The 19,255-nt window shown below is 35.6% G+C and overlaps 1 protein-coding gene across 3 annotated transcripts in view; it reads left to right on the top strand.

Moving 5' to 3' along the window:
- The window catches only part of LOC126739056 (uncharacterized), a 782,471-nt gene that overhangs the window by 733,454 nt on the left and 29,762 nt on the right, over positions 1–19,255 (top strand). Inside the window, exon 5 of one of the 3 annotated variants that reach the window (XM_050444579.1) lies at positions 14,594–15,543. The exons of the other annotated variants lie outside the window; for them this stretch is intronic. Coding sequence (XP_050300536.1) covers positions 14,594–15,184 — 591 coding nt within the window. The 3' untranslated portion in view covers positions 15,185–15,543. Of the gene's footprint in view, positions 1–14,593; positions 15,544–19,255 lie in introns of those variants that run through there. 3 annotated transcript variants of the gene reach the window in all.

The raw sequence follows: 19,255 nt of genomic DNA, 5'->3' as shown, positions 1-19,255 counted from the left end.
AATTCATAATAAATTATTAACATTTAACAGATTAGAAAATGAGGTGTATACATATCTTTGATGTAAATATAATTTGGTTGTATTGTTAAGATATTTTTTTTTTGCCTCTTTAAATCTACTTTATCCAGGGTCATTTAATTGTTAATTGAAACCTATATAGCAAGTGTTTTTCTTAGTTTTCTTTCATTTACAAAAAAAAAACTAAGTGGCGCCCTCTTATTTAATAGTTATAATCAAGTTTAGATTCTTTAATAGCCAGTCATAAGTGAACCTTCGAACAATCCCAAGCCTCCAATAATTCTGAGCTACCGTCTGCAAACTCTTGGCAAAATAGTAACACTGTAAAGTTAACGCCTCAGTATTCAGTCAATAAATATTGACTTCAAATTAGTCATAAATATAGACCAAACCTTCTGATAATTTTTTTTCCATTAGTTAAAAACATAATATTTATCAAAATAAACATTTTTTTTAAATTTCCCAAAAACTAGAGAAAATGGAACTGCCTCCTTCTTGCAGCAAAGTCCTCAATTATATATTAATTTTATGTCATCACCTAAATACAATGAGTCCTATGCATAAAAATGTAGCAAATGCTTTTGTTTAAGATCCTCTTTACCACCTAATATTGTAAAAGTGTGCCCAGAAAATAGCCGTTAGAGATTTGCAGTAATGCGTACTCCGCTTGTTCGTTGAAATGCACTGGGGTTTGTCAGAAATAACGCAGCGTTTACTAGTCCATTGTCGATGCGAGTACAACCGTGTTATAATGCAAGTATGGTTGTACTGTGCGGGAGAATGGATTTACGCGGCCAGGTCCTACCTGAAAAGTAAAGTTTATATTGAGAAGCCAAACAACGTAGAAGATTTGAAAAATAGAATTAGATATGAAATAAGACGTTTATCACCCGAAATAATTGATAGTGTTTTACATGAGTTTGTAAATCGTCTTGCTTTCTGCCAAGAAGTAAATAGGGATCAGTTTGAACACTTGATACATTAATAAGAGTTTTCACAGTTTATAACTTTTTATCCTCCATTTTACCTTAATTTGTAAATAGACGTACTTACTTGCTTTCTTGTTGCTTAAATGTAAATATTTCTGAACCAGTTGAGTTTTGAGATAAGGTGTGTTATACAAAACTTGCTTGAAATTTCGCCTATATTTCATAAATGCAATAAAAAATATAGCATTCGATTTAAAAAAATGACCAATGACGTCATATCTTTTTTTTGTTCCACCCTGTATACAAAAATTTATGTGAAATAATGCGCAACTTAAAATAAAAATCGACGGGACCGAGCGTTTTCTCAAAAAATCATGTCTCTAATTTTTATCGAATTTATGCGGAACTTTAGGCGGTCACTGTATAAAAGTAGCTGTCGCTGCAACAATAATTGAAGTAGGATTCGAATTAAGAAAATAGGCGAGCAATTGCTCCACCCTCTTGAAGTCCTTTTCGCAAGAGGAATGCCAGATTCCCATAACCTTTGACAAATAAAATTCTTCACCCATAAAGGATATTTCATTCAGTTGAAAGGATTCAACTGATACTTTTTCATATACATGTCAACCATCCGACAAAAGTTGCACCAAAAGACACATTTTGTCAGAGATTGCCAGAATTTTTGACCCCTTGGGTTTTCTTTCTCCGGTTACTTTTTTCGCTGTGTGTTTGATGCAAAAGCTATGGTTGTCTAATTCAGGGTGGGATGATATCCCTGATTCTCGTATCATCAATTCTTGAATGCGATTCAAGCTAGATTTACCTGCTATATCAAACATTGTCTTGCCCAGACAGATTTTCGCTCATAATAGTGTTTGCTGTGAAATTCATGGATTTTCTGAAGCCTCTGAAGCGGGATATGCCGCTGCTGTGTATCTGCGCACCGAGTTATGTAATAATAAAATTAAAACATTCCTAATAACTGGAAAATCGCGAGTCGCACCTCTGAAATCACAAAGCCTACCTCGATTGGATCTTTTAGGAGCTACTCTTCTATCAGATCTTCTCGCCTTCGTAATAAGAACTTACTCATCTTTAATTTCGATAAATGCTATTTTTGCATATACCGATTCCGCCGTATTCCTCGCCTGGGTTTCGAGTTCTCCTCATCGTTGGAAGACTTTTGTCGCCAATCACGTAGGCCATATTCAAAAAAATATCCCTAATGTTTCGTGGTTTCACGTTTCATCAGATGACAATCCTGTAGATTGCGCAAGTAGAGGCTTAACGCCAAATAATTTAGTTAATCATCCATTGTGGTTTAGTGGTTCCACATGGCTTAAACTACCCAAATCGGACTGGGAATTAAATTCAAATTTTGCCAAGTAGTCTCTTGATATTACCCAACAGATGTCTTGCGAGGAAAACCCCCTTGTTCTCTCAGTTGTAATCGAAGCCAACATTTTAGACGTACTGTTAAAAAACAAATCAAATTTACTTCAAATTTAGCGTATAATAGGCTATTACAACAATTTATTTTAAATTGTCGCAATAAATCGATTCAAATTTGTGCCTCTAAACTATCATCTGACGAAATGCAAGACGCTCTGCTTACTTTAGTAAAAAGATGTCAGGAGTCTTCTTTCGATCAATTATTATCGACTATATACGACAATAAACTTTTACTAAAGCCATATCGCAAACTTGCCCCTTTTTTAGATCAAAAAGGTTATCTCAGGGTGGGCGGATATTTACGTCATGTCAATATCCCGTTTAAGACAAAGTATCCTCTTCTACTTCCCCGTACTCATCGACTTACTGACCTTTTGATTGAGAATATTCATAAAGAAGATTTTCACCCTGGATTTAATACTGTTTTGTATACTTTCAGCTCGCAGGGCCATCCAGTCTGTTTTATCAAAATGCATTCGCTGCTTTCGCCTTAAACCAAAATCGTATACCCTCTATATGGGAGATCTACCCTATTTTCGTATTTCACAATTGAAGTGTTTTTCGCATGTCACGTTAGACTATGCAGGTCCCATTAACATATCTTTAGGAAGATATCGTGGTTCCAAGTTGTCTAAGGCCTATATTTGCCTTTTTGTCTGCTGTGCTGTAAAAGCAGTACACATTGAGTTAGTATCCGATATGTCTTCTGAGGCTTTTATAGCGGCTTTTCGGCGTTTTGTCGCTAGACGTGGTCGTTCCTCCGATATCTACAGCGATTGCGGTACCAATTTTATTGGTGCCAATTGCATGACTTGTCCAAACAAGCATCTGAGCAATTAAAAATCACTTGGCATTTCAACCCCCGCCGCTGCACCTCATTTTAATGGACTGAGTGAAGCTGCAGTAAAATCTGTAAAGTATCATTTGTTCCGTGTTCCGTGGAGATCAAATCTTAACCTATGAGGAGTTTAAATACTTTGCTTATACAAATCGAATCGCTCTTAAATTCTCGTCCGCTTTGTCCTCAAGTTCAGACCCCAACGATCTGGTTTCATTGACCCCCGGTCATTTTCTGACCTTAGAACCCCTTACTACTTGTCCCAGTCCAGACATGTCTTCTCTTAAATTGAACCGTCTCTCTAGATGGCAGCTAATTCAGCGTATGAATATCGATTTCTGGGTTCGGTGGAAGGATGAGTATTTGCATACATTACAACAGCGTTCTAAGTGGGTCCAAAAACCAAGTGAAATTAAAATAAATGCTTTGATTCTCATAAAAAATTAAACCAAAAATTCAATGAATTGGTTACTTGGTAGAATTGTAGAAGTACATCCCGGTAATGATGGTCATATACGAGTAGTTACGGTGCGAACACAGAACGGATTGTTCAAACGGCCCATCGTAAAGTTGTGTCCTTGCCGATAGATTAGCGTCATACATTCATACATTTAAATGCCACTTTTAGTTTACAGTTTTAGGTTTAAAAATTAGTATCAAAGTTGTTAATTTGGGATTTTTTTTCTCTCTCTATTTAATTTTTTTTGTACTACTTGGGTAGAAAATGGTAAAATGTTAAAGTGGTAAATAAATGATTAATTTTCGCAATTTTTGTTTTAACTATTTAAATTTTTTTGTAATATAAAGAAAAACGTCCGTTTTGGTGGGCGGAAAATGTCGCTGCAACAAGTATTTCCCGCGTCTAAAGTTAAATTTTTATATTTATACATTGGCAATACTTGGTTGGCACCTGGATGCGCAGACGACTTAGCTCTTCGCAAGTAGCTCTACGGTAGTTCTTCACAAGTTCTTTTCCGCAAAAGTCTACATTGTTTTTAAGAAAATCTAATCTAAGTGAATGCTTTGAAACAAGCAGAATCCAGTCAAGTTCTCCAGAGGAAATCAGGGATCCCTGCGACACTCACATCCAGAAATTCCAAAGGTAAGGTGCCATTCATAATTTTTATTGCCAAAGTATACCCTTTTCGCATCGAATCTCAACAAAAAATTTGTCTTTTAATAGGAACCACCTTTTCGCGACAGTAGCAATAACAATTTAGATTTTTTAACAAATTGATAAATAAAAATAATTAATTTTGTTACAAATTGCATGAATTTTTAACATCAAGAAGAATGCTGTATTTATCGATGTTCTTATCACCAATTTTTATTATTAAGACGAAAGTATTTTTTACACACATACCTGTTGATTTTTCTTGCAGAATATTAAGTATTTTTCCTGCTCTGCTTAGTGTCATGTTAAACAGTTCGATCTAACTATCCAAATTTGTGAATTATGCACAAGTATTCTAAGTCCATAGACAGATATTTCAAGTCCCTTCTTTTTAGATCAGAACTAGTTCTGCATTCGACTGAACGCAAATTACTGTTTAAATTGTTTGGGCGGATGGTGAGGGTGTATTGTCACTTAAACATACAATAGTTCTGCATTCAATAGAAAGCGCTTGGAGCTATAGGTTTCAGCAAATAAACGAAAAACGGGAAAACTGGACTTGGTTTGGATGGTTCTGCATTGAGGCGACGATATATACATACAGGATGATTGATGGTTGATGGTACCTTAGACGTTTACGGAGAACGGAAAATAATTTTTTTTTGAAAATTTGGCAACATGGGTTTTAGCTAATGATATAACGCTTAAAAATATATTTAGCGATGCAGCGTTGCCGCTTATACCAAAAAGTAGTAGCAACTTTGTTATTTTAAGCGGAATACCCTGTATATTTTTTTATTTTCTGATCCGCTATCACTTTATGATTAGTTCTGTATAAGGTGTTCCTATCTATCTTTAGTGGTTTTCGAGAATTTAATGATTTTCTTTATTTTTTGACGAAAACATAGATCCAAATAAATTTGTATTACTACGGCACTGGAACGCGCAGAACCTTGAAATTATAAACGTAATTTATGGAAGTATTGTAAATTATTTTTCACTATGAAAATTTGTTCTACGTTATACAGGGTTGCTGAAAATTAGTGATTTTACCGCTAGATACAAAAATGGTAAAAAGTGCATTTTTTTAAATGGAACACCCTGTATATTATAACATATTCTAAAAGGAAATTAAAATCCCTGTCTAAAGAGGTATTATGTTCCTATATCGAAGTAGTTCGGTTTCGGAAATAAAAGCAATTTTCTGTAAAAATCGGAATATTTTGACATATTTGCCTTAGTTGGCCATGAAAGGTCATGATGAAACAATGCTATGCTATTGATGTTTGACAGTGACATTTAGTTGATTAATAGTAAATACGCTTGGGTGTTTTTTTAAAATAGTGACCTAAAAATTCATTAAAATGGAAAGAAATAGTTATTCAAATGAAGCTTTGATGAATCTATTTATTATTCATGGACAATGTGACAAAATTGTAGCAAGAACATGCAGAAAGGTCAATGAAATGTACCCGAATTTACAAAAAATGGATAAAAGAAAATTTGTGAGAATACAAAATAACTTTATACAATTTGGTTCACAACTTAAAAATGATCCAAGATTATAAGTAATTTACAATAAATTTTCAAAATGATTGCCATTGACTTCTAAGCACTTCAAAATCCTGCGTTGTACAGCATGTGTTGTCGCTGCTTGCATTTCAGAAGGATCTAGTTGACCAATGCAATTGATAACTCGTTGACGTAGTTCCTGTTTACTGTTTACCGGTGTCTTGTATACCATTTGCTTCAAATTACCCCAAAAGTAAAAATCAAGTGGTGTAAGATTAGGTGATCTCGCAGGCCAGTCCCATGGTCCCAAACGCCTAAACCAGCGGTCATCGAATTTCTCAAATAACTCACGTGTCACCTCCTCAGTGCAATGAGCAGGTGCCCCATTCAATTGGAACCAGCAAGTGCGATAATCTTCAAGCGTTAAATTTTCCAGAAAATCTTCTACTACTGAGCGCAAAATCTGAATGTATTTATGGGAGTTTAATGACCCGTCGTATATAAAAAAAGCGATTTGATTGTCTTTTAGTAAAAAAAAAACATTAAAACTAAATTTTTCTTGAAACCCCAGTTCCTTAACCGCGTGTGGATTTTAATTAGCCCAAAAATGTTGAATTCTTCTATTAAAAATACCTTCTCTAGAAAACTTTGCTTCGTCTGTCCATATTATTTTTTTGAAAGTTTAGGTTACTAGATATATATAGTTAACTAGAAGTAGAAAGTTTGGATCCTCTTGAGTGCGTGTCAGAAGTATCTCACAATATTGAATGCGACGTTGGTAATCATCCGGTTTCAGCTGATGAACTTTTGAATATTTAAAGGGATGCATATTATTGTCGTTCAGAATTCTTTGCACAGAATAATAAGTTAGGCCTAAATCATCTGCTGCACTCCGGATGGAAGCTTGTGGATATGCGTGAAAGTAGGCTAAAATATTCACGATGTTGTCTTCATCAGACGTTACAGGCTTGGGCAAACTTGTATATAGTTATTTTGTATTCACACAAATTTTCTTTTATCCATTTTTTGTAAATTCGGGTACATTGCATTGAACATTCTGCATGTTCTTTCTGCAATTTTGTCACATTGTCCATGAATAATAAATAGATTCATCAAAACTTCATTTGAATAACTGTTTCTTTCCATTTTAATGTTTTTTAGGTCACGATTTTAAAAAAACACCCAAGCGTATTTACTATTAATCAACTAAATGTCACTGTCAAACATCAATAGCATAGCATTGTTTCATCATGACCTTTCATGGCCAACTAAGGCAAATATGTCAAAATATTCCGAGTTTTACAGAAAATTGCTTTTATTTCCAAAACCGAACTACTTCGATATAGGAACATAATACCTCTTTAGACAGGGATTTTAATTTTCTTTTAGAATGTGTTATAATATACAGGGTGGTCCATTTAAAAAAATGCACTTTTTACCATTTTTGTATCTAGCGGTAAAATCACTAATTTTGAGCAACCCTGTATAACGTAGAACAAATTTTCATAGTGAAAAATAGTGTACAATACTTCCATAATTACGTTTATAATTTTAAGGTTCTGCGCGTTCCAGTGCCGTAGTAATACAAATTTATTTGGATCTATGTTTGTGTCAAAAAATAAAGAAAATAATTAATTTCTCGAAAACCACTAAAGATAGGTATAGGAACACCTTATACAAAACTAATCATAAAGTGATAGCGGATCGGAAAATAAAAAATATACAGGGTATTCCATTTAAAATAACAAAGTTGCTACTACTTTTTGGTATAAGCGGCAACGCTGTATCGCTAAAAATATTTTTAATCGTTAGATCATCAGCTAAAACCCATATTGCCAAATTTTCAAAAAAAAATTATTTTCCGTTCTCCGTAAACGTCTAAGGTACCATCAACCATCAATATACTACACTTATATCAGATATATACTATCTGCATTTTTTAACTAAGTTGAACTGCTTGGTTTTTCCTTTTTTTTTTGAGAGGAACTGTAAGGAAATTCTGGAAATTGAATTTCAAACTTTACCCTTCTACTTTCTCAGAGACATGGTGACTCGTAAGGTGAACTTCAATAATAATGTTTGGTCGTCTTTTTTTCGATAACTGTTAACTTTAGGTATAGGAGATGATGCGTGAAACATACGTAGAATTTCACGCGAAATTCAAAGATGAAATAAAAAAAGGTGCTTTCATTTTTATTTTTCATTTGATTTAATTTTTGAGCAAACCTGTATATACAAACTTCACGTACAAATATGCACAACGTGAAATAAAAATCGACGGGTCTGAGCGTTTTTTTTTCGAACACACCCCTGAATTTTAAATGATTTTAGACCTAACTTTTGGGATGCACTGTATGTATTGATATAAAGCTGACAATATCCTCTTTTGAAAAATGTGTGCAAACCTGACAACAGAAAATCGATAAATATGTTTATAAACAAAACAGCCCTCCTTGCCCTTGTGATCATGTTGAACTTAAACAAAGATGCTGTTTACTAATTCTAGCCTTTCAATTTTCTATGATAAAGAATTTTGGTTGGTGGTAATTAGGTTTTATGATTTGTCAAAGTATTTTACCATAGGACTGATTCTGATTTCTTTAATAAATTAATATTATGTAGCATCTTGACTAATACTACATCAAGGGAATCGACTTTATTTTATTTCCTATATTTTTTTTGTTGCAACTAGAAGGAGATATGGGTAATTAAATCAAATTTTAAATAATGGACAAAAAAGGGCATTTACTGAACCTTTCCAAGTAGCAGCTGTTAAAAAAGCCAAACGTATGATTGTTTATGCTGTTTTTTAAAAATTAAATTCGCGCGGACGAGCAAAAAGTTTTGCAATGTGAAATTAATGACTTTCGGAAACTAATCGAGTTTTGAAAGTTAAAATTGAATTGAACCGCGTCGTGCAAAAGCGACCCTTTTTTTCGAAACAGCGTTTTTTTTGAGTTTGGAGAGTTTTAATGTTTATCTAATGTTCACATCTGGTGGCTACTAAATGACATTTTTTTTTGTAGGATTTTGGCTAATCAATTGCTGAGTAACTAGACTTAATTCGTTTTTTTTGTTGTGTTACGTGAATCCAATAAGAATGAATTAAATAGACACAATTCCATGTTATTTTAAAGTAAACCTAATAACCTAAAGGCGACAGAGAGTGTACGATTCACGAAATCTTAAAGCCCCCTTTCACGCGCCAACATGTTTGCGCAAACTGGTTTGTACAAACTGTTTTGCGCAAACATGTTGGAGTCGATGTTTGCATTTTGACGCTCAAATATCTTAGTCCATTCGGTCCACGTCTTTTTAACCGTCGCGAAAAAGTCTCCTGTGTTTATGAAATTAAAACAAAGAAAAAATGGATATTGATAAAGAGGAAGAACTACTGCTACTAGGACTTGCTGCTGTTTGTATTATTAAAAAGAATCTTATCTTGCAGAAGAAGAAAAGAAGACCAACTAAATCGTGGCTAAAAAAAAAGACCTTTACTGGCTCATACTTCTTTAATACGAGAATTAAGAAATGAACCCGAAGATTTTCGTAACTATTTGCGAATGGATAAAGAAACTTATCTTCAATTGTTAAGTTTAGTTACACCAATCATTGTAAGGAAAGATACTGTCATGAAACGTGCAATTACACCACATGAACGGCTAACCGGGAGATCCTACGAAGATCTTAAATTTTCCACGTGTATTTCGGCATTTTACCTAAGTCAAATTATTCCCAAAACCTGTGAGGCTATATACATTGCATTACGAGGTGAAAATTTAAAGGTACGTAAATATCATTTAACAAATAAAATATATTTCTCTTATACAGGAAATGTCAAAAAACTATGTTCCTTTATCAAAAAGAAAAACAAACAAAATTTTCTTAAAAAACACTTTCTCCAAGAAAAAAAGAACAACAAAAGTTAAACATCTTTAAAATGTTGAAAGTATGTTGACACTGAGCTCTCACCCTTTTTTTGATTGCTGGGTTCATTCTGCAGTAGGGGTTCTTTTTTCAAGTGTTGTTGTTCTTGTTGAAACTGATCTTTTATGTTTTTTTGCTCTGGTGAATGGAGTAGACATGAAGTGAGATTGACTTCTTCCGGCATGTGTAGATATGCTTGTTTTTGCTGTAGTTGCGAATAAGTTTGCTGTATTGACACTGGCCATTGTTGTCCGTGAGGTGGTTGATTGTACGGTTGTGTATGGTGCTGAAGTGTCTGTGGTTGTAGGTATGGCTGAGTCTGGTGCCGATAAGGCTCTATGTTTTGAAAATATGTTTGATTCTGTAACCGATTTGCAGGTTGATAAGTGGTTTGAAAAACAGAGTCAACTTTTCTAAGTGGGCCTCGTAAAAAATATCATTAATTATTTTTTCGGCATAAACCGCTTGAAGTGGAACAAGTTCCTTTAACTTCACCGCCCATGTTTTAGCTATTAATGTAAATTTGTCTTCAACGGCCGCCGGCGACGGCGCCGTGGCTGTAAAACGTTTCTCAATCACATGTAATATATCATCGCATTTATCCAGCTGCCGTTTCATGGTTCTAGTTGTCTGAGTGGATGAGCGTGTGGATGTGGATGGTCCCAACGTCAAAGAGTGTGTTGTAGAGGGTGGGGAAATACTTGGCGACTCCCTTGGTGAGAATAATCCTGATTCACTAATTGCTTCATCACGCTCAGCCGTAAATTGATGAAGGTCCTGAAAATCATACGAATATATCAATGTATATAATTATACTTTATATAAAGAATTGTGAAACAGCCGTGAGTAATGAGATATTATTATTTTGGTTACAGTTTCCTAAAACTACGACGGAATGGAAGAGTATCGGTAGAGAGTTTGAGCAAAAATGGAATTTTCCACATTGCTTGGGCGCTGTTGACGGCAAGCATATACAAATTGTGGCACCTCCTCGATCTGGATCATACTACTATAATTACAAAAAAACTTACAGCATTGTGCTAATGGCCATTATGAATGCAAACTGTGAATTTATTATGTGCGATATTAGAACTAACGGTCGAGTATCTGATGGTGGTGTGCTAGACAATACAATATTTATGAAGAACTTAATGGAAAATAAATTACATTTGCCAGCTGCAGAGGTAGTTGTCGACGGAGACCCCCTCTTGAATTTCGTCTTCGTCGGAGATGAGGCATTTGCGCTGCGACCAGACTTCCTCAAGCCTTATAATCAGAGGGAATTGGACTATAATAAAAGGATTTTCAACTACCGATTATCCCGTGCCCGCCGAATAGTCGAAAACGGATTCGGCATTTTAGCTGCCAGATTTCGAATTTTTCATACAAAAATCAATTTGAAAGTTGAAAATATTGATAAAGTAGTGTTAGCATCCTGTGTTCTTCACAACTTCCTACGAAAGCATGCAAATGAAGCGTATACTCCTATGGACGTATTCGACGTGGAAGACGTAACAACTGGTATCATTACGACTGGCCTTCGCACAGCTGATTATAATTTATTGGATCTTGCTCGCGGCCATCAGCGCAATGCCAGTTCAGAAGCAAAAGATGTAAGGGAGAAATTTTCAAACTATTTTAACAATTCTGGCAAAGTTCCATGGCAGGATAAAATGGTTTCTCCAACAATTCAAGGCATTTAGAAAAGTAGCTACCTATATCTACTATTACATACCTACGTAATAAAAATTTACTTACTGATTCTTCATTTTCATCTTCAACATTGGTTTGCGTCTTTCGTGGAATTTCTTGATCCCGTATAAAGTTAAGCAAATCAAAATACCACAAATGAGGAACGTACACGTCTTCTTCACCAGCACCAGACCTCTCCGAATCAATAACTTTTTTTAATTCTCTCCTGTACGCGGTTCTTAAAGAGTTATTTTTTTTTACTACAGTTTCTTTGTTTGCTCCTACATAAGCCTGTTGATTAACGTCAAAAATCAGGTTTATCTGTCCTCCATTCACTCCTGATAAAGTGAAAAATTTTCACTCCTGCTCATTATCAGGTGTGAAGTGAATGGAGGATAGATAAACCTGATCTTTGACGTTAATCAGCTGTGTCAAGACTATCTATTCTTTTTTAATTCGTGTGCATGGAATATTTCTATCCTTTTTTAGTATAGAGTTTTCGGAGTGTAATCCCGAACCCACCTAGGGTCAATGCACAGGCACTGGGCTTAAAACATGCAGAAATCGGTTTGATTTATCTTTTCACGCTCATACCAATGCACCAACCTCAAACAAAAATTCAAAACTCGACAGATTTGTTCAAACCCAACATTTTCGTATGTACAAACAAGATGTTTTCTCTTTAACGCACACATTGTTTGCGCATGCATGTTGGCGCGTGAAAGAGGCCTTTAGAAATACGATTGCACTGACATTTACTACGCGTCCTGATAACATTATTCTTTACATAAAGAATAAATAATTTAAGAATGGAAACATGACATAGCCTTAACAGATACGATTATTAAAGATTGTTTTTTTTTTAAGTTTGACATCCTGTATAAAAATTTTTAAGAAATAATTATTAATACCGTTAAATAAAACGCCCGAATCAAATACAAAAACTAATTATTATGCCGGTCTTTTGCAAACGAATCGATAGACTAACTCTTATATTTCTTTTTATAATCTTTTAGACGCAAAACCTTCAAAAATATCTTAAATAGCATAAAGCCGCGTATCCACCTGACAAACGAAACGTTTAGAAACATTTGCAATCGTTTACAAACACGATGTTTATCCGGTGGATACGTCGGTCACTCACATTTGCAAACGTTTGCAAGGCGTTTGTCACTGTTCCGCGAAAAGTCGGTAACTTCAAGGATTTGACTTGTTTGTCGATTTCTGCCTGATTTCAGTGGAGACGCGATATTCTACGTTTGTAGATAAATAGATATATCCGATTAGTATTTGTTTACTTGTATTTAGTGTTTATAAAAGTTGTGGTTGAAGTGATTAATCAATAACTCGAACAATAATCATTATTTTTTCATTTAATTTGTTTATTTACGATGAATATTACTACGGAATGGGACCACGAGCAGTGTATTTACTTAATAAATTTATATAGACAAAAACCGGAACTATGGAATGCCAGACATGGTTTTTATTATAATAAAATGAAGAAACATGACGCCTGGGCTGATATAGCCAAAAATATGAATGCAACCATCGATGTTGTAAAGGCTAAAATAGGCTCGTTGATAACTTCATTTAGAAGAGAAAGAAACCAAGAAACTCAAAGTGTGGGAACAGGAAAAGGTCTGTATATTTAGTGAACCTGTTTTTCTTGTTTAATATTTTTTGACATCAAAGTTAGAGGAGCTTCCAGTATTATCGCTTTAAAGTGCAGTTTTTTGTGTTTTTAACCGTTAGCCTGGATCCACATGGGTACGTGATCACGGATCCGTTGCAACCACGTGACTGCTCTCGACCAATAAGCGTTTGTTATGGTTAATTGCTATTGGTTGATATCAGTCACGTGATCGCAACGGATCCGTGATCACGTACCCATGTGGATCCAGGCTTACTATTAATAAGGATGGCCAACAATAAAACTCAAAATTTGCAGGGCGGGAGGAGGTACACACAAGCCACTGGTTTGCCTATGAGGCGTTTGGATTTCTTATGGATAAGAATAAATGCAGGAAATCTGTCAGCAGTACAAAAAATATAACTTATTCGCAAATAGAAGATTCAGAGGTGGGAAATATTTTTTATTTTACAAGCGAAAACTCATTCTTTACAAAAACACTAACACTGTACGTTTAGCTAAGCATGTTCATTTTGCCATGAAATAGCTTCATTGCTGGAAAAATATGCCGCAAATTCTTCACGAATTTCCTGAGGAATTTTTGCAGACTTTTGAGGAACTTTTTTAATATTAGTCAGGGACAACATTTCAGTATCATCTCTCCAAGCACCAGGACTAACTTTCTCTTCTACTTTACTATCCAGGGCTCCTTGAGGACAATACATATTTGCTGAAGAGTTACTTTTGCGTAAGAAGTTGTGCAAATATATACAAGTCATCACAACTAATTCTGCTTTACGTGGCTCTAAAAGCATTGGTTTTCTTAAAACTCTAAAGACAGATGCTATGATACCAAAAGCATTTTCCACTACTCAGCGTGCTCGACTCAACCTGTAATTGAAAATTCTTTGTATTGAACGTTTTTCATAAATTCCTGAATAAGGTTTCATTAAATTATCAGCCAGGGCAAACGCTTCGTCTCCTAAAATTACGTAGGGAATAGCTTTCTCGCGACCAGGCAACGATTTTGGTAATGGCAAATTTAAAGCATTATTTTGAAGACGTTCATACAACTCTGTGTTTTTAAAAATTCCTTCGTCTGAGATTCTTCCTTGAACACCAACATCAACAAATAGAAAATTATAATTAGCATCAACTAGGGCAAAGAGAACGATGCTGAAAAACGACTTATAATTAAAAAAGTCACTTCCGGTTTTTTTAGGGCACTGTAAAACTACATGCTTCCCATCAATCGAGCCAATGCATTGTGGAAAATTTCATAACGTTTCAAAATCTTCACATGTCTGCAACCATTCCGCTTCGGTTTCTGGCATCTGCAAAGAAAGAATTGTTTTTTATTTGTATGCGTTTGTTTGCGTCAATTTAAAATATGTGTTTCACCTCAACGTTAATTTACAATATGCATATTTTAATTATTTTTGTTATTAAACATTTTTTATTTTTGCATTTTTTTTCAGGTTATTGCTGATAATGAAGTAGTTGCCGAAGAAGTATATAATGAAAACAGTAAACCAATTGGTGAAGGAACAGAACCAGAACTTTATCCAAAAAGAGCCTTAGAACAGGAACCATTACCATCTATTTCTGCAACGTCTACAAATGAATTACCAAATTCACAATTGCAAAAAACAAAACGAGCGAAACGGAATAAGGAAAATTCAAACGTCCCAAACGAGGATCCTCGTATTTCTGCAGTAGTCGATATTATGCGATCAGCTCAAGACCGGGATTCTTGTGATATTTATGGGGAGCATATCGCATCAAAGCTACGTACTTACAGTCAAAGAACACAGGCTATGGTACAACACATGTTCAGTAATATCCTCTTTAATGCTGATATGGGACGTTACGAGGATGTGGTGCCTAAGAACACCTCTGTTCATCTGTCATCTTCTGAAGGCGTTACTTCTGCTAGCACATGCACTACCCCTGCTTCTTCACCTGCTGGTTCAAGCTCTCAGTATTCCGATCATGCTTCACAGTTCCGTACCCATGAAAATACAAGTGCCGGCGCATTTTTCGTTGGCTCTCAGCAACCCTCGCAGTAACCACAATGAAACTTAACTTTACTCACTAATATTCTGCCAACTTCAGGAATCCTTCAACAGCTCGAAGCCCATCGAAATGCAAGTAGCAACGCAACATATACCACCAGTTGTCAGCAGCCACAAGAAAATGGCCATTGGGAAACAAACTTTCCAGATGAAAATCCTGACCTAGAATCTGCATCAATGAATGCAGGAAACTATTTAGCAAACTTTAATCCATCTCAATCACAGACAAATACTAATTACTCATAAAAATAAAATACCATTTATATTATCGCATAGATAGGTATGATCTATACGCTGAGTAAAACCGCACTGGATGTATGTCAAAAATATAATTTCAATGAAATAAAACGTTGACCGGGTTCATCAGAAAAAAGCGTTCACTGAGCGCTCGAAACTTTTTACCTGGTCTAAGCATTTTGATTGGATGTTGCTAGGTTAAGTTTCGAGCGCTCAGTGAGCGCTTTATTCTTGATTTTTGACATACGTCAAGTGCGGTTGTACTCAGCGTACAGACCATACCTCCTCATGTTTAGCTAAGTAACTAGTTTTCTCAATAAAGGTCAAATTTATTATATTGTCAAATATATTATATGGTCAAATTTATTTATTATATGGTTATTTACTTACCCTTACATAGCTCGCTAATGCTTTCATGATGGCGGCACATACTTCAGGAATTATTCTAGAAATGAGCTGCTTCGAAACTCTGAAGAGGTACATAAGACTGGCATAGGAATCTCCTGTCACTAGAAAGCGAAGTGTGATGGCCAGTCTAATTTCGGCAGAGACGCACTCTCGATAGTTCGTGTCAATTTAAGAAATTTCTGGAAAAATTCTTGAGAGCAGAAAATCAAAATCTCTTGGCGAAACTCGAGTAAAATTTTTGAATAAGCTACTCCTGTCAGTTTTGATATCGGAAATAAGCTGCATAGAAACTCTAGTTTTTAAAAAATGAGATACCCAAAATCTATGTTTCCTTCTTTTCTTTTTCTATTAGTGCACAAGATACTAATGCAGCACAGGCGGCAAGTTTCTTTTTACTTAACGAGGCCATTTTTACAATTTTTCTATTCTCGGTTTTCCTCAAAATAAAAAAAGAACTGGGTACGTGACAAACGCTCTCAAAACTGCTTTGTGAACAATTTCAAACGACATGTGCTGATCGGTGGGTACTTCGTTTTGCAAGCGTTTATCAATATTCGCAAGCGTTTAGAAATGTTATATCGGCCTCCTTCATAAGGCGGTGAGCCGGCCGTCGCCAAAGTTGCTTATAGTCGGCCAATGCTACCGAAGTCTCGCCTCGAGACGTCATTTGCTGTCTTCCAGCAACCGTTAACCTAGAACAATAACATAATATTAATAAACTAGTCTTCTAAAATCACCCAGCGAAAATTATTCTGCGCTGAACGTTTCTTAATAAGCTTTAGTCTTATATCCTTCCCGAAATCAGCATCTGCAATCGAAGTACTTTTACTTTGATCACGTACTAGTTCTTTTCCAGCTGATGCCACATTTCCAAAAGAGTCCAAGACCTTACTAGAGGACTTTTCCTTTAGTTTTACACCAACGTTGTTGGTGACATCTTGGCACGTGTTGCCGTTAAGCGACTTTTCGCTTTGGCACGTATTGCTATTGGACGACGTTTCGCCGGCGACTCTTCGCCGTCATCTTCGGGTGTAACCTCATAATCATCTTGCTGAATATTATACGTTTTTATTTTATCTACTGCCCAAATCCCAACATAGCGTTTCTTCGATCCATCATCTCTGAGTAGACTTTCTACCACATAACGATCATTATCTAAAACTTTTTTAATTCTGTATGGACCATCATATGGACCATCATCTTAGCAGCTTTCTGCTTTTTCCATCACTGATAATATTTCTTTTCTGAAGCAGGACCAAATCATGAACTTGAAAACTAACTGATTTTCGTTTCGCATCAAAAAGAGTCTTTTGTTTTTGCTGACTTTTTTCAGTAGCCTCGGCTGCTTCTTGCCGATTTTTAGCAACATCGATTTTTGCATTTAAGTCACATATTTCGTTGGTCAAAAATGCATCTTTGACTCCTCTAGGCTTATACCCAAAAAGTAACTCATGAGGACTTTTCCCCGTAGTTTTGTTAATGGAAGCATTAAGTCCAAATTGAATTTGTGGAGTATTCTGATCCCAAACATCTTCGTCATCAGCAGAGGCTGCCAACGCTGATAAAATTGTTCGGTTGTATCGTTCTACCTGTCCATTTGCTCTGGGTGTGGCAGTGGCATTATAAACAGTTTTAACACTAATTTCAGCTGTGTACTTTTTAAATTCTTTGCTGGTGAAGGCAGTTCCTTGATCACAAATAATGCGTCGGGGAACTCCAAAAATAATAAATAACTCCTTCAAAAGGATTATTACAGGCAAACTCTTAGTACTTTTGACAGCTTTCATAAAAACATATTTTGTAAAGGCATCCACAGAAACTATAAGGTACATATTTCCTTGTCAACTCTTTACAAAAGATCCCAAATGATCTATGTGTATGGTGTCCATTGGAGTGCTTATCTTAGTTATGGAATGTAAGAACCTGGCTTGTGGTCAAGACAGTTTAAACAACATCTTATAAATTGAGTCACATATTTGCGAAGTCGTGGAAACCAATAGTGTTTTTCAATCAATGACACGGTTCAACGTCCAACTGCCAAGTGTCCAGCTTGATTATGGCAAAACGATGTTTCAGCATGTCGGGCTGTTTTCGGTACTACCCATTTAAGTCCTTGGTCCATTTTTCTATATATCCTGCCATTTTTAAAATCATATTCTTTGTGAATTGATGACTCTTCTTTATCTATTGGAGCTCTAAGTAACACTTCAGTCAAATAATTACAACGGTCGTTGTGCTGTGAGAACCCAATCACTTTCGGATATGTTGATTGTCAATATCTGTGTCTCTAATTCTTGATCACATTTTATTGGATTCCGGCTGAGAGCGTCAACATGCGCCATCCGGGAACCTGGACGATATTCGATGGTAAAATTAAATTCTTGTGTTACCATCCACCAACGGCCAATTCTAGGAATAAGATCTCTCTTAGTCATGGTTAAACGAAGACATTGCAGTCAGTCACCACTTTAAATGATATGCCTCATAAATAAACCCTGAATCGTTGCATGGATTGCACCACAGCCATTGTCTCCAGTTCATAGGAGTGATAGGGCTGTTCTTCTTTGCTATTTTGTTTACTAAAGTATAAAACCGGTTTTAATTTGTCGTCAGGTTGCTTTTGAAGTAAAATCCCAGCAATTCCATATTTTGAGGCGTCAGTATGTAGTTCAGTTTCATATTTAGGGTGATAAATGGCAAGTACAGGTCTGGTACATAAAATTTCCTTAAGACAATCAAAGGCTTTTTGTTGTTTATTTTCCCAAGAAAACTCTGTATTCTTTTTGGTAAGCTGTGTAAGTGGTCGGGCAATCAGAGCGAAATTCTTTACATATTTGCGGAAATAACTGGATAGTCCAAGAAATTGTCGAAGTTCATGGACATTTTTCGGCAAAGGAAAACTTTTGACTGCTAAAATTTTTGCGTTTCCAGGACGTACGCCTTCATTGCTAATTTGGTGACCCAAATACTCAATATTTTTTTTAATGAAAGAACACTTCGATAATCGTAATTTAACACCCACATTTCCAAACAACTTCAAAATCGTCTCGAGAGCCTTTAAACCGGAAGTAAAGTCTGTTGATGGGAGCAAAATGTCGTCTAAATACGCAAGGGCAATAGAAAAACGTAGAGATCCTAAAATTTGGTTAACAGCCCTTTGAAAAACAGATGGGGCATTAGCTAACCCAAAGGGCATCCTTTTATACTCGTAGTGGCCATCTGGCGTGATGAAAGCAGTTTTATCCATGCATTCTTTTTCCACAGTTATTTGATGATAACCACTGGCCATATCAAGTATAGTAAAACAATCACAATTTTTGAGTCGCTCTAAATGGTCGTCAACGCGCGGAAGAGGATAGCAATCTTTAATGGTTTTTCTGTTTAAAGCCCGATAATCAAAACACATTCTGCTTGTTCCAT

This window comes from Anthonomus grandis, chromosome 8, assembly GCF_022605725.1.
Source record: "Anthonomus grandis grandis chromosome 8, icAntGran1.3, whole genome shotgun sequence".
Lineage (NCBI taxonomy): Eukaryota > Metazoa > Arthropoda > Insecta > Coleoptera > Curculionidae > Anthonomus > Anthonomus grandis.
This window is presented reverse-complemented; position numbering and strand designations above follow the sequence as displayed.